This window comes from Oryctolagus cuniculus, chromosome 4 (assembly GCF_964237555.1).
Source record: "Oryctolagus cuniculus chromosome 4, mOryCun1.1, whole genome shotgun sequence".
Classification (NCBI taxonomy): Eukaryota; Metazoa; Chordata; class Mammalia; order Lagomorpha; family Leporidae; genus Oryctolagus; species Oryctolagus cuniculus.
Window position 1 is genome coordinate 68,348,193 of NC_091435.1, and position 15,484 is coordinate 68,363,676.

At 38.1% G+C, this 15,484-nt stretch overlaps 1 protein-coding gene across 9 annotated transcripts in view; it reads left to right on the forward strand.

Annotated features, from left to right (window-relative positions):
• CD200 (CD200 molecule) overlaps positions 1-13,781 on the forward strand; it is a 38,058-nt gene extending 24,277 nt beyond the window's left edge. For 4 of the 9 annotated variants that reach the window (XM_008266951.4, XM_017347092.3, XM_070071694.1 and 1 more), the window contains 3 exons: positions 2,659-2,766; positions 5,740-5,801; positions 12,470-13,781. In XM_008266951.4, coding sequence (XP_008265173.2) covers positions 2,659-2,766; positions 5,740-5,777 — 146 coding nt within the window. In that variant the 3' untranslated portion in view covers positions 5,778-5,801; positions 12,470-13,781. 9 annotated transcript variants of the gene reach the window in all.
• Positions 13,782-15,484: the final 1,703 nt, after the last annotated feature.

Consider the following 15,484-nt stretch of genomic DNA (forward strand, 5'->3'; position numbering starts at 1 on the left):
GGGCAGAGAAGAGGGTAAGTTAGGAAAGAAAAACGGAGTTGAGTAAACAAAGCAGGCATTGCACTAGAGTTCCTTATTTGCAAGGGAAGTGTTCTCAAATCTCCAATGGGTGCCAGACACTGCAGATAGGACTGAACTCCGTAGATACTAGGATTCTTCCTATACACGAATAACTGTGGTGAAGACTCATTTATATATTAGACACGGTAAGAGATTAGCAACAGTAATAAACTAATATTTGTAACATTATAAAACATTATAAAAGTTTGTGCTTTGCTTCCATTATTACATCAAACAAAATTTGACGTACTTGCACTTGAATATTGGCAGTGGAGCAGATGGCTGAATCCACCACTAAATGACTAGTGAGCAGGTAACACGTGCAGCAGGAATGGGCAGGGTAGAGTGAGTGGTAGATTTCATCGTGATACTCAGAAGAGTGTAAAAACTAAAACTTAAAAACTGTTTATTTCTGAAATATTCTATTTAATATTTTTGGATTGCTGTTGACAACAGGTAACTGAAACCTCAGAAAGCAAGTGCAGCTAAGTTGGGAGTACTATTCTTTGGTAAATGTGGTGCTGTATGTTGTCCACATCCCAAATGCTGCTGCGGAGATGTGTGTGTTTTCTTCTCTGCTAACATTTATTGAAGGTTTATTGAAGATCCTCTCTACCCATTCATGAGAAGGACAGTCTCTTCTCTCTTTATAGAATTCCATAGGCCAGCTACCTACCCATTTAAGAGACTGTGACATTGTTAAATGTGGTTAAGCATCACTCTCTGTGTTGTATTTCCATGGTATTTGAAGTGCCACAGGCAACACACAGGTGAACCATATTTACAGGAACTGCATGATATCATCCTGCCCTTGTACACTTAAATTTTACTATCTCCTACAATATCTACCCAACATCGTGTGTGTGTGTGTGTGTATATAGAGAGTGCTCAACAATGTTAATTTACTAAAAAGACTTTGAGTTGAACATGAAAAACACAACTATGTGTCAGCCTCAGTCCCTGCATTCAGAGAGCATCTAGGGAGTACAGAGAAGTGTCTGAGCAACTGCACTTAGATGGATGCTTCCCTAAGAAAGCTAAGGGCACCGTGGGAAGAGTGGAGGTGGATGAGATGGGCCAACAGCTCCATCTGTGGGGAAGTAGGCGGATTTCCTAGACCAAGTGACAGCTATGGCGGAATCTCTTTGTAATCTAAAAGGTGAGAAAGGGCGGTCTGAAGTGCCTTCATCATCCTCAAACAAAATGCCCCAGTCAAGTCTCTTTTTGCTCTCTTGTGTTTCTACCCAATTTTCTGTCCCTGGACCTCATAGATACAAGAGACTAGAATCATGGGTAAGAGAATAAAAGGAGCGGTGATTTTAGAGACAAGAAGACTTAGCAATAATAGCCACCGTTTTCTTCCTCTGCATAATTTGAACCACTGCCTCTGGACAAGGCACTTGATCATAAGTCTCCTAAAAAAGTAGTGTTGCCTTTTTTTGGAGGGGGCTGCATTTGAACAATAAAACCTGTGAAAACTTTCCTAAGTCTGCCTCATTGGTGCAGCGGCCTCTGAGGAACATCTACTGTAGGCTGTTCTGGGGTTTCTAAAAACCCAGGCTAATTAGCAGGTAGATATTTAGGTAAATCTGGTTTTAAAAAAAAAGGCTTGCAGGTTTTGGGTTTGAATTGGGGTTGGATGTTTATGAAGAGAGTCTCAGATTCAGCCAAGGCAGAGGTTCTATTCCTCTGAAAAACAGAGACTCTGAAGAGGAATCTGTCTCCTTTTCCAAGAATGCCAACTTTGACTAATATCACTTACGATGCATATGCATCATTTGTGCAATGTTTGTTCATTCTATGAAAATTCACTGAAAATCTTCCACCCTTAAAGCAATGTGGTGAGCACTGGAACTATAGAAGTTAGACCAGTCTTTGAAGGCGCTCAGTTAAATGGGGACGTGACAAAGCTATTCATGGGGACGTGTGGAAGACACTTGGTCTCTGCCTCTACAGTTGTGCTGTAACCAAGTGACACTGGGGAGCTGACATTTGGGCTGAATTCCATTCATTGACTACTGAAAAGATTTTAATAACAAACAGCTTAGAAGAAATCCAATGAAAACATTGAGATGGGCTTTTTTCTGAAGGTTTAGAAATGAAATCTATGCTTTTTCTTTTATACATCTCCATTTTTTTGTTTTGTTTTTTGCCGAATGTCCTCAATAAACCTACATTACTTTAATGGACAATATGGAAAAAAACATGTGATTTGGGGTCAAAAAGACTTTTGCCCAAGGCTTGGATCTTCCATTTACTACTATGATTTTGCACTCACTTGACTTCTCTGGCCTCTTTTTTTTCCTGTTAAGTAGTAATACTACCTAACTCTTGGGTTGTTTCCAAGATGAAATGAGATGACATTTTTAAAACTCTTAATACATAATAGCTGCATAAAACACACTAGCTATTGCTGATATTACTGTTATTAAAATTATATGGAATCATTAATATGGACCTCCGTATGGTTGTGTTTAAGGATAATATTGAGATTTCAACTCTAGTAAAAGCTCATCATAACTATTATTGTATCACATTTTGCCTCTACATCTTCCCCTTGTGACTGAAGTTTTCCTTTTCTTCCTTCAATACCCATAGGCTTTTGGTTTTCAGTTCCACTATTGTTAAGCATTGTCTCGCTGGTAATTCTTCTGATCTTAATCTCAATCTTATTATATTGGAAACGTCACCGGAATCAGGACCGAGGTGAGTCATCACAGGGAAAAATGAATCAAGCAAATTAAGTGATTTGTTTTGTGGATCATCTGAAGATATAAATGAAAGGATGGCAAAAGTGTGTTGATGTGTCATTTCCAAAGTACGTACATGTCATGCTGTTTTAAAGTGCTTTAAGGTCATTTACTTGTAAATGTCAGTAAACTGGACATTTTCGCTTTCATTTGGTAAGATGGCTTAGAGGTTACTTACTTTCTAAATTGAGATTAAGAGTTAATGAGAAGAAATAAAGAAAATTTTTATTTGACCACATGGAGTCATATGAAGGCAGAACCAAAAAACAAATCTGGGAGCCAGGCAAGATCCTCTCTACCCATTCATGAGAAGGACAATCTCTTCTCTCTTTATAGAATTCCATAGGCCAGCTACCTACCCATTTAAGAGACTGTGACATTGTTAAATGTGGTTAAGCATCACTCTCTGTGTTGTATTTCCATGGTATTTGAAGTGCCACAGGCAACACACAGGTGAACCATATTTACAGGAACTGCATGATATCATCCTGCCCTTGTACACTTAAATTTTACTATCTCCTACAATATCTACCCAACATCGCGCGTGTGTGTCTGTGTGTGTGTATACATGTATATATAGAGAGTGCTCAATAATGTTAATTTACTAAATAAGTGAATAAATAGGGAGAGGATGGATAGATTTTCAAGATGAGTTTTTCAATTCTCTTTCTCCCATTGACAATTTAGCACTTCATAAATGCTAAGATACTGTGAGAAATCATAAACCAAGATACGCTGTAAAACAAGAGGAGTGAGTTATATGACTAGAGAGAAGTAGAGTTCTTTGGTTTTGGAGGGCACTGCACTGCACAATGCAGTTGGCTGTTGGAAGGGGAACTTCCTAAGGTGAAGGGGCAATGTGGGAGTTTCCTGTCCTTCAGCTGACTGAAAGATAGAGGTCAAGGAAGAAACAAATGTTGGCTTTGGATGTTATTTTAGATTCTGATAAAAAAAATTTCACTTAAAGGGCCAGCATTGTGGCATAGCAGGTAAAGTGCCTCCTGAGACACCGGCAACCCATATGGGCATCAGTTCAAGTGCAGGCTGCTCCACTTCTCATCCAGCTCCCTGCTAATGCACCTGGGAAAGCAGTGGAAAATGGCCCAAGTACTGGGGCCCCTGCACCCACGAGGGAGACCTGGACCTAGTGCTTGGCTCCTGGCTTCTGCCTGGCCCAGCCCTGGCTGCTGGAGCAATTTGGAGAATGAACCAGCAGATGGAAGACCTCAGTTTCTCCATCTCTCTGTAACTCTACCTTTCAGATAAATAAGTCTCTAAAAAATTCACTCGAATACTACCTGTCCCCTTTCATCTCATGTTTCATAGAAGTTCTTGTTTTTTTTTTTTTTTTTTTTTTTATCATTCTATTATGCCTTATATAAACATAAGGTTAATTCTTGTGAGTTCACAAAACAAGTCACTGTGAATGACGCTTTTGCCTATGTGGGAGGATTTTTATTCTGTCTCAAAGAGGAGGTCACAGATCAGATAATCTTATGGCGCATAAACATAAGCCCATGCAACTCATAAGACACAGAAAGTCCAAGGCAGATGTCCCTCTGAATCTGCTGTTCCCAGACAGTTCACTTTTCCAATGAGGAAACTGATGCTTAGAGAGGCAAGTCATCTTCCTTCCCTAGGGTCACACGGCTCCTTACCTGCAGGCTCCCATGAATCCCTGCTCCGCCTGCAGAACCTGGAGTGTGCTACCAATTCTTCCTGGTGCCCCTGAGTCCTGACTTGATAGGAGCTACTGTATCTGTTGTGTCCATTTTAATTTGTGCTTATTATATTGTTCTTTTGGAAATTACGAGAATAAAAGTATACAAATTAATTTTTAAAAGTCCCTTTTGGACAAAAGTCCGGTAAAACAATTTATTCAAGTCCAACAATTCTCTTTTTAGAGACATTTACAAATAATTGCCCTTTGCTTACTAAGTCTTGGACTTTTCGAGAAGTGTAATTATTCAATGCCTTATCTAATTCTTGAAGCAAAAAGAGTCAGCTTATCTCTGCCCACGTTTTTCTTTGTTTGTGAACCTGTGTTGAATCTTGGAAGCACTAGGACTACAATTTACTGGTGTCTTCTTCAAGAGGTCTGGCAAATTCAGCTAATTTCTCCAAATGTCCTATAGCATATTTTGAATGACTGACTTTTTGACTGGTTTCAAAAATTTTAGCAGCTAGCTGTTTGGTTCAGCTAGTATGACAAAGTATCAATTATGCTGGAGGTATGAATGCTTGGAGCTAAGGAAATAATGCTTCATTGAGACCAAAACTATGTTGTACAAAAAGTTGAGAGAAAGGGAAGAAAATCAGAGAAGGTAGTCACACTTTTTATGTCTTTCTGTAACAATTTCTGATTATTAATTTGCCTTCCATTTTTTCCTTACTCTTTATGTTCTTTCTCTTTTATCTTCTGGGAACATAAAATTCTGTGGGTCAGGGAAACATGATTAGTCAAAAATGGCACCAAAGTTCTGAACATGGGGACCTGGAAAATGATGTGAACACGAAAAGCAAAGTAAGAAGATGTAAGATGGGACTGTGTGCGTGTGTGTGCGTGCGTGTGTGTGTGTGTGTGAGAGAGAGAGAGACAGAGAGAGAGAGAGAGCTCAGAGATTATAGAGAGGTGAAAGAGAAAGATGAAGTAATCAGTTACTGAATTTAAGCAAAGAAATTCTCTGTGGAACTGTCCAGTAGCCAGTAAGAAAAATCTAGTAAGAAAGGTAAGTCTGTAAGATCAACTCTTTGTTGGATAAATTACCAAAAACAAAAACAAACAAATTTACTTCAACTCATAATCATTATTCGCTACCCACAAAAGGGTAAGCAAATTTATAATTTTACACAGAGTGGTAGCCTCCAGTGACTGATACTATTTTTACAAAGCTGTTACACTCCCTTTACTTTTCTTATCTTTTTGTAGAATGCCAAAGAAACTGCTTTGGGTTTTCTCAGCTGTAAAGTGGCACTCAGGAGGAAGGTTTGGTGAGTTATAGGCCATTTATCTGTACCTTCCCTGATAAAATCATCACAGTGAGATTACAAGCTTTCAAAGAAATTATTTTTTTAATTTTCGTGAATCTAGTTCTTTATTACCAAAATAGAAAATGAGAAACAATTAAAATTTCCAAGGGAATTTTTCTACTACCTCATAATAGTTCTTTCTCTTAAAACCCAGTGATGTGATGAATCTCTCCCTGCCACATGTATGGCAGAGAACTTAAACTTTGAGGTTGAGAATAATCTTTGATTTCTCATTAGTCAAACCACCAATGATTACATGATTCTCAGAAACAACAAAAGAACATTCACTTAGACAACCACTTAATCTGTATAGCTCTGGATCTTGTTTTGTTCAGCTTGATTGGGTCGTGGCTGAGTTGGAAAACAATAGAACATTTACACAACCATGTGAAATGAGTGTTCAGAGTACATGTTTCATCCAGGTGATCTTTCTATTTGTCTTGATATCCTTCATTTCAAAACAGCCTGAAGTATAAATGGGCTCTTGACAATGTGACCACGGCAATATTACGCAAACACCATTTCCTGGGTTGGAGTATGTTACTGTCCCCTATTTTAAGCTTAGTATTATGTCAAACAATGAAGATGCTCAATACATAACTTGTGATAGTAAAATTGGTCAATAGTTGGAAGGATAATGAAGAGAATGTTTGTTCCCAACAAGTTAGGAATCTTTGCCAATAATTATACTGATGCATCCCAGACAAAGGCTGAAAGAGTCAAAATTCCTACGCAAACCCCAGTGTCCTCCCATTTCCCAGGAGAGGGAGTGTGATGTTTTATAGCATTTTTTTTTTTAATTTGAGAGATAGAGACAGACAGTCTGGCAGAGACTCAGTGAGTTCCAGCCATTGGGTCACTCCTTAAATGCCTGCAACAATTAAGGCTGGGCCAGGCCAAAGCAGGGAGTCAGGAACTGTATCCAGGTCTCCCATGTGGGAGGCAGGAACCCAACTACTTGAGTCATCACTGTTGCCACCCTGGGTGCTCATTTGCAGGAAAATGGATTCAGAGATTGAATCCAGACTCTTCGCTAGGGAACGTGGGCATCCTAACTGGTGTCTTGAGCTCTAGGCCGAACACTTGACACAGAAATGTGATGCTTTAAATGAGAAAGTAATGGGAACCCTTCGTTGAACTGTGTAGGTCAGTATTACTAGACTATCTTTCTGTTAACATTGTTACGGCTGTTGCATGGATATCAATGTTTTCATTGTACTAAAATGGCACATAACATAATCTGATCACAGAATCCTCAGATAACAATGCCTTAGAGCCTGGATTTTTTTTTAAAGATTTATTTTATTTATTCGAACATCAGAGCTACACAGAGAGAAGAGAGGCAGAGAGAGAGAGAGGTCTTCCAACCACTGGTTCACTCCCCAGTTGGCCGCAACAGCTGGAGCTGTGCTGATTGATCCGAAGCCAGGATCCAGGAGCTTCCTCCGGGTCTCCCATGCAGGTGCAGGGGCCCAAGGACTTGGGCCATCCTCCACTGCTTTGCCAGGCCACAGAAGAGAGCTGGATTGGAAGTGGGGCAGCCGAGACTGGAACTAAAATTTTTACTAAAATCAAGGTGTGCACATGGCTACTTCTGGAAGCCCTAGGAAAGAATCTCTTTTTGTTTTTCCTTTTGGACTTCTAGAAGACTGCCCACATCCCTTGCCTCTTCACTCCTTTCTTCAAAGGCAGCCTTGGCCAGTTGAGGCTTTCTCTCGTGTAATCATTATAATTCTGAGTTTCCTGCTTCCCTATTTCCCTCATAAAAGCTCTGGTAGTTGCATTGGGTTCACCAATATAATCCAGGGTAATGTCTCCATCTCAGCACCTTTCATTTAATCCTGTCAGCAAATACCTTTTGCTACATAAGAGAACATTCACAGGTTCTTGGAATTGGATGTGGGCGTCTTTGGGGGACCATTATTATGCCTATCACAGATCCTCAGGGGAGTGAGAATGAGTTTGGGATAAAGGCAGTGTTAACTGGCCTCCCAGTGCAATAATCTATAATTCCATAGCCTTAGCTGTTTTCATGGTAACTTTATATCAAAGAACATTAGAATGGAGTCAGAACCTGTAACCACTTTACTTTGGCTTTCCCACCCATATGCCATTTTTTCCCATAAAGGACAGACTTTATTTTTCAAGATTGTATTTTGTCTGTTAAGTCTATAAGGCAAAAGCATCACTTCTGCTTTCTATTTTTCTAGTCCTCACTAACTGTAACGTTCAAAAATTAAGGTTTCTCTAAATTAGAATTTCAGTTCTCATGCACTTCCTGCTTCCTTCTTCCACCTTTTCACAGGGATAAGTAATTCTGACTTCCTTTAATATCTTAGGTATTAGCAAGGCCACTGGATTCTCTGTGGAAGTTCAAAATGAGAAAATTATATTTGTCACTGTGTATACTGACATTAGATATAACCAAGTTGGTCCTTCCCATTTGTCGTAACTCAAAAAATGTGGATTTCTCAACCTGTATTATTTGCAGAGTCATGTTTTGAGGCCATTGTAGATTTTAGGAGTCTCAGTATTTTCCATGTCATTCTTAGAATTCTTTGAAATTCTTAGTTACAGATCCAAATTGCTTCAAACAGCCAATATGAAGTAGAACAGTTATTCTACTAATAGTTTTTTATTATAACATCTCTTTTTAATAGGTTTATTTATTTATTTGAAAGACAAAGCAACAGTGAGAGAAAGGGAGAGAGATAGAGATCTTCCATCTGCTGGTTCACTCCCCAAATGCCCAAAAATGCTAGTACTGGGCCAAGATGAAGCCAGGAGCCTGGTTCTCAATCCAGGTCTGGCATGTGGGTGGCAAGAGCCCAAGTCCTTGGGCAGTCTTTTGTTGTCCTCCTAGGTGCATTTGCAGGAAGCTGGATCAGAAGTAGAGCAGCCAGGACTCAAACCAGCACTCTGATAGGGATTTTGCTGTTACAAGTGATGGGTTAATCTGTTGTACCACAGCACTGGCCTCTCTTTTCTTAATAACAGAGCTAAAAATCTATTTGCCTAAATATGAATTTTTACAACTATAAATATAATTCAGGCAGAAAAGTTGTTAGAAATGTCAAAAATAAAGAAAAAGCCATATTCAATAAGATGTACATGAATAAATTTAGTCTTATCATAATTATTTCATAAAAAATGCAATTTCTTCTGGCAAATAGTGAACAAATGAGGTCTTCCAATACAAACATGCAAGATAAGTTTTGCAAAAATCAGAACTTGCAGTTAAATCCAACATTTCATAAGAGACAATTCCAGAGTTTCTGTGAGTGGTAGACTATTACTAATTGTCTCTCGCCCCTCTCAGTAAACAAACTGGGTGAAATTTTGTGATGAGTGGTTTTCAGACCCTCTGTGGTCACTGGTTGGTAAGTTCTCCAACCTTCTCCAGTAGTTACACGACAAAGAGAAAGAGGGGCTAGCCTTATATTTTGAAAGTCCTTTAAATATTTCTCTTTAAATACCGTTGGGACTTCTGTACCAGTTTCTTTTAATCTTCTAAAAATTGTGAATGTTGGGCCTAACAGTTATGACACCTCTTGGGATACCTGCATCCCATAGCAGAGTGGTTGTGTTCTAGTTCTGGCTCTGCTGCCTAGTCTAGCATCATACTGACACACACGTCCTGGGAAGCAGCAGCTGATGGCTCAAGTAGTTAGGTCCCTGACGCCCATGTAGGAAATCTGGGTTGAGTCTTTTGCTCTGTATTTCAGCCTGATCCAACTCTGACTCTTGTGTGAAAATTTGGGAAGTGAAACAACAAATGCAAGATTTCTTTGTGTGCATGTGTGTGTATGTCTGTGTGCGCTTCTAAAATAAAATAAATGAAAAATTCTAATTTATTTAATTGACAAAAATGTATACATTTATGGTGTAAAACATGATATTTGGACATATGTATACATTGTAAAATTACTAGATCAAGCCAATTAACATGGTGTATTTTCAAATAATCTTTTTTTTTTTTTGGTAGTGTGAATTCTTAGTCGCTGAAATTCTTAAGTACACAACACATTGTTAGATCCCTTGAACTCAGTTCTCCTGTCTAATTGAAATTCCTTTAATCTTAATCAAGCTTGCATGAAACCATTTCTGTATTTATTTCTATAGCAATGTTTCTGTCATCAAGAGTTTAAAATTTTTAACTGTCAATCCTGGCAAGGATGATTATAAACAGCATATTGAATTGATTGCTGTTTTTTAGTCAGTTGTGTTAATTTGCAATTAACTTTGACCAGCTACTGAATGATTTGGGGTCAAGACCTCTGTCTTTACAAATTAGTTCAATCCCTTTGGGCAAACCATCTAACTTCCCGGTACCTCTTGGTAAACTGGGGAGAACTGTGACTATCTCATTACAGTGTTGCTAAGATTCAGAAGGGACTACACGCAGGTGCTGAGAAAAGTACCTAAAACCAGTGGTATGCTGGAGAACTGGTGTGGGGAAGAGGGTGTGGGAGTGCTTATTTGTAGCACTGGCACCTTCTGTGATGTAAGTTCTCCCACCGTGGTCAGTTTCACAGAACCAGTAATTGAGCTCTCAGTGTGAGACATAAAACTCCAGAATACCACTACAACATAGTAAGCTTTCATTAAATGTTAGTTCCTATTATGACTAAACCTGAAGTCCCATTTGGTTTTATCAATCTGTAGTTTCATGAATTACACACATATTGAAGGAGGGACAAATTTAAAGAGGTAAATAGGGCAAGAGACTTGGGGATAATAGCCATCAAGCAGTCTTGGGGGAAGAAAACTTCCGAAGTCTCCTGAATTTGTGTGGATACAAGTATTTGAAAGGGAGTAGACACGTGTCAGTCACTTCAGTGATATTTTTTGGGGAAGTTTGCAGTGAAGATAAGCTGAATGGGGAGACAGGATCAGAAAATAGATATGCTAAAAGCTTGGGTGAACTGAGATACACTTGTGATGCCTAAAATTGACTTCTTGATATGTGTCAGCTTACTTTTTTTTTCTTTCTGAGAAAAGGGAACTGTTTTGATTAGACTGTGTGTGTGGCGGGGGGTTGGGGGGTGTGGAGAACAGTTTTGCACTTAAGTTAGCATGAGTTTGAGAGTAGAGTAAAGTTGAAGTTACCTGCTAAACTTAGCAGGTGTCAGAAGGCAGAGTGAGAAGTTACGGTAGGGATGTGTGTGAATGGGTTTCCGGGAAACTAAACAGCTGCCTGTAGGGGCTGTAAAGCTAAAGCTGCCCTAGGTTGTCTCAGATCACCTGAATGATTCTTGGATTTTCCCTCTACTTTCCTCATCCTCACCATGATTTGCCTGAATCTCTCTTCTCCCCACTGAAAGTGCCTTCACCCTTTGCAAATTCTCTGTGTCTTAAACATACCTCAGAAGTTTTATTTTCTCAAAATCCTGAGTGTGAAATGATTCAATCCTAAACAGAAGAAAAATACATCACTGAATGTGTCCTGGGTGTCTGCACACTAACCAGTGTTTCAGGTAGGACTTGGAAACCCAAGGGTGCAGAAGATCTGTTGATTGAAAGGTTCTGTTTCAGGAGGGATTGTGAGTAAAGCATGTCCCCTTGGAGGGAAGTTGGGAGAAAGGGGAGTGGATAGATATATTCCATGTAGAAGTTTATTTTAGAGAGAGAATTCTTGAAGAGGAGATAATGTATTTGGAATTTATCACTTCTCTGAGTTGGTGACATTTAATCAGCAACCAGACATGAAAGAATAAGCCAGCCATAGGGGACAGAAGGAAGTGGTGGCTTTTTAGGAAAGAATCACAAGTATGGAAGCTCTGAACCAGAAAACTCATTGATATTTTAGAGTACTGTTACACAGCGTATGACTGGAGGTGGTTTCCCATTAGAGAACTGTTTCTTACTAGTCTAAAGTAAAGTGCATCATTGAGAATAAATACTTAGATGTTATGATAATAATTCAACAGCATAAGGTTGTGTTTGTTGAACCTGATTTATTATATATGTCTACCATTTTTATTTTTAGTAATTCATTTTTATAATATTTATTAAAAGTATTGAATCACATTGAGGGGAAATGGTCTTTTTATGGACGTGGGTATCTGATCTTGGAAAATATGGTAGTGTATATAAATAATAGAACTTTGCAAATTCCAGTAAAGAATTACTTAAGACTACACAGAGAGTATGAGGTGATGCTAAGACAAAATTCTAGGTCTTGTATTGCACTACGTGCCTTATAGGGATATCCACATAAGCCCTGTGTATGTTCTATAAAACTAATAAACCCCAAAAAAGGGCTCTGTCCATCTCCTTGGTGACCATTCTCAACATAATGTATAGCAAGTAAGTGTCCACTGAAAACAAAGCTCAAAATCCTATAAATAAAATACATTAACATCACTTGGAATTGATGATATGTTCCTTTATTTGTATTCTTTAATGATTGCCCAAACCATTATTTCTTGGGATTACTTATGTGTTTTTAAAGAGAGTCATATTCCCTTCACATCACATTAGATTGGAAATTTCTATTTCCTTATCTTTGACAATGAAATGCATACCAGGAAAATTGTATATGTTGTAAATGTCTGTTATGTATCCTCTTAAAGTCTAAAAAAATTATAAATGTCAAAAGTTAATATTTTGATTTTTCTTTTATCCAGAGCCATAGAGAAGTGACAGAAACCTGAAAGTTGTTCCCTGGTCTACTTGAATCTGATGCAAGAGGAAATCAGAAGAGAAAAATAAAGTCGTTTTCGAAGGGACCTAAAAGAGCAAAAGAGAGAGGACCAAAAGGCTTAGGCATTCCATGACTTTCTACTGCCATCTAAGCTATTCAGTGTTTGTCTGAGTTCAAAGAGGAAGGCATTTAACCTCTCAGGTCTGTTGTAGGACTTGATTTTGTAAAGCAAATGCAGTGTTGTGATGTTGAAAGGGCACTGGACTTAGAATCAGGAGTGCTGAGCTCACAGGCTGACTTGGGCTCTTGCAGGTGGGAACCCTACGTTAGACATGTTACCTCAATGAGCCTCACGTTTGTATCCAACCTATAAAGGAATTGGACCAAATAATTTGCCATGCAACTCTAAAAATGATATAATTCCAGGAAGAATGGAATAAGCAAAGAGAGAAGAAGTAAAAATGAAAGATAAGAAAGAATATGGAAAGGTCCAAAGAACTTTTCTGGAACTACCTTTTGCCTTTCTATTGATGTTATATTTCTTCTGCCCCAGTTCTTAGGTCCAAGAGTCTGTTTTCTGGTCCTTAGCTATCTAGTCCACTCCCTGCTTACTGTTTTGCTAATGGTTTGCTAGAACCTTTGGTTTCATTGCTTCTTCTTGATGTGCTTCTATGAGATTTACTACAGCTAAAATAGGACTGAATTTATTGTGAAATAACATTGGAAACCCTATCTATTTAACTTACCTATTTTTTTTTTAAGTAGGATAAATACTGTTAGTCTTAGACAATAGTTCACATTTGCAAAAAAAAAAAAAAAAAAAAAAAAAAAAAAAAAGGCATGCATGCTTCCCTGTCCATTGTCTCATAATATGAACTTGTCCTATTTTAGGTCATTCTGAATTCAGCCTAGTAGGAAATGAAAATACGTTATGAAAGCAGACATTTAGGAGATTTCCTGTATAGCAGTCAACCAATTCATGTTTTGTCTCCCCTGGCTTCTTCTACCGTGAGTTAACTTTTCACAATAGCAGAGGCAACTATGAGCATACAGTGTCTTTGCTCTAAGATATTTTTCTGACTAGTAAAACAGTATCGACTCTTACATAACCACAAGACTTCCTCAGTATCTTTTGTTTCATCTGTCTCCAGTGACCTAGGAATTAAAATGTAAGTTGTTTTCACTGTTGACTTGGATATTTATATATTTAGTAAGCTTTTCATGTGTTATTTAATTGTGTATTATTTCTTATATTTGTATTAAAATACTGAACAATTAAAAGTGTCAACCCTAAATACCTTGTTTTTGATATTCTCTTGGGAAATGTGGAATTGAATGATAAGCCTTACCTTTTCTGTTTGAGAGTAACACCCCCTCCTCTCCTCTGTATCCCACTCCTTAACAGATGTAGTTGACATTTCAAGTTAATAACAGAATCACAAATCAGACATCCCTTATTTGGCTGCTGGGAGCACAGGCCACTTGGTGCCAATGTGCTTTGGACCTCATCCCATCAGCTTGGCATTTCCTTACCTGTGCTCTTTTGGTTTTGTTTTTAGATGTCAACCTTTGCAAGCACATTTGCTCACAATTTTTGAGTTTACTTGGAGTCCCACCTTTTTTTTTTTTGTATTTCTGGTATTTTGGCTGAATTGGTGCTGGATAAGGCAAGACAGCTTAAAGCAGTGGTTCTCAAACATTTTAGTCTCAAAGACTCCCTTTGTACACATAATCACATTGAGGACACCCCACAACTTTTTTGTAAAATGAATTATGTCTGTTGGTATTTACTATATTTGAAATTAAAGTTGATAAACTTTAAAAACAAAAATATATAAGCATACATCCTCTTGGCTATTAGAGTGATGCCTACATCATACATTGTATAACTTCTAAAAAATTCCACAGCACACTTGTAAGAGAATGAGAGTGAACAAGATAAATAATGCATTGGTGCTATAATGATAATTGCTTAGGTTATGTGGACCCCCTGAATTGGTCTCAGGGACAGTAATGAAGACTGATGAGTTAAAGTACAGACAAGAAAGAAACTAACCGCTTTATGTGACAATTCTTGAGCATTTCTCAAACGAACTCTTTCCTAAACAGACAGGTGCTTAGTGACTAACCATTTCACAATTCATCAGAACTGTAGTCAAGACCATTGCCATTCTGGAAGACCTTCCTCAAAGTAGAGAGACCTCAGAGAGCCTGGGGCCTAATCTCTAGCCATCACTAATAATCCAGCTTATATTAGATTATGAAATTGTTTGTCAGATGTCTTTCAGGGTATTGAGCAAGTCGGGCTTAGGTTTGTTTGAGGGAGAGGACTTGGGAAAGTTCTAGAGAAATAAAGAAAAGAGCAGGAGGGGGTAGTTCAGAGCAATCCCTTCTGTCTGAGAAGCTGGATTGGCACTGAGCACCACAGTCTGACTTTCTGTCATGGGACCCCTGCCCTCTCACTTCTGGAAGGTTCTCACCCACTGCTCACCCAGGGGCCTTTTTCTGTTTGTAAATAATAGTTCGGAATTTGCATATGAAACCAAAATGAGGAAAGTTGTAAAGTTTTAGTCACTTAGAATACTTCAGTCATATATTTCTCTTCTTAGTCAAAATTTAGAAAAATTCCAGGGTGATGGTAGACTTCCTGAAAGATAGGGGGAAACAAAACAAGTTTTGTGCTTCAACAGAAACTGAAAATGAGGATTCTTTTGGTGTTTTTTTTTATTTTATTTATTTATTTTTTTTTTGGTGTGAGAGGGTAGGTATTCATTAGTGACTGACTAGATAACAATTCATAAATCCAGAATCAAAGAACAGAAAATCCATGTTTCAACTGGTTAAAACAATTTTCTTGAATTGTCTTCTATGATTATTCCTAATTTAATAAGAAAGGGATTCACCTTTTAAAATAAAGATTTCTTGTAAATTACTTCTTCCCAACTCTTATGTTTTAGTGTCTGCTTATTTTTCTTATTAAAATAGTCCAGATTTGACT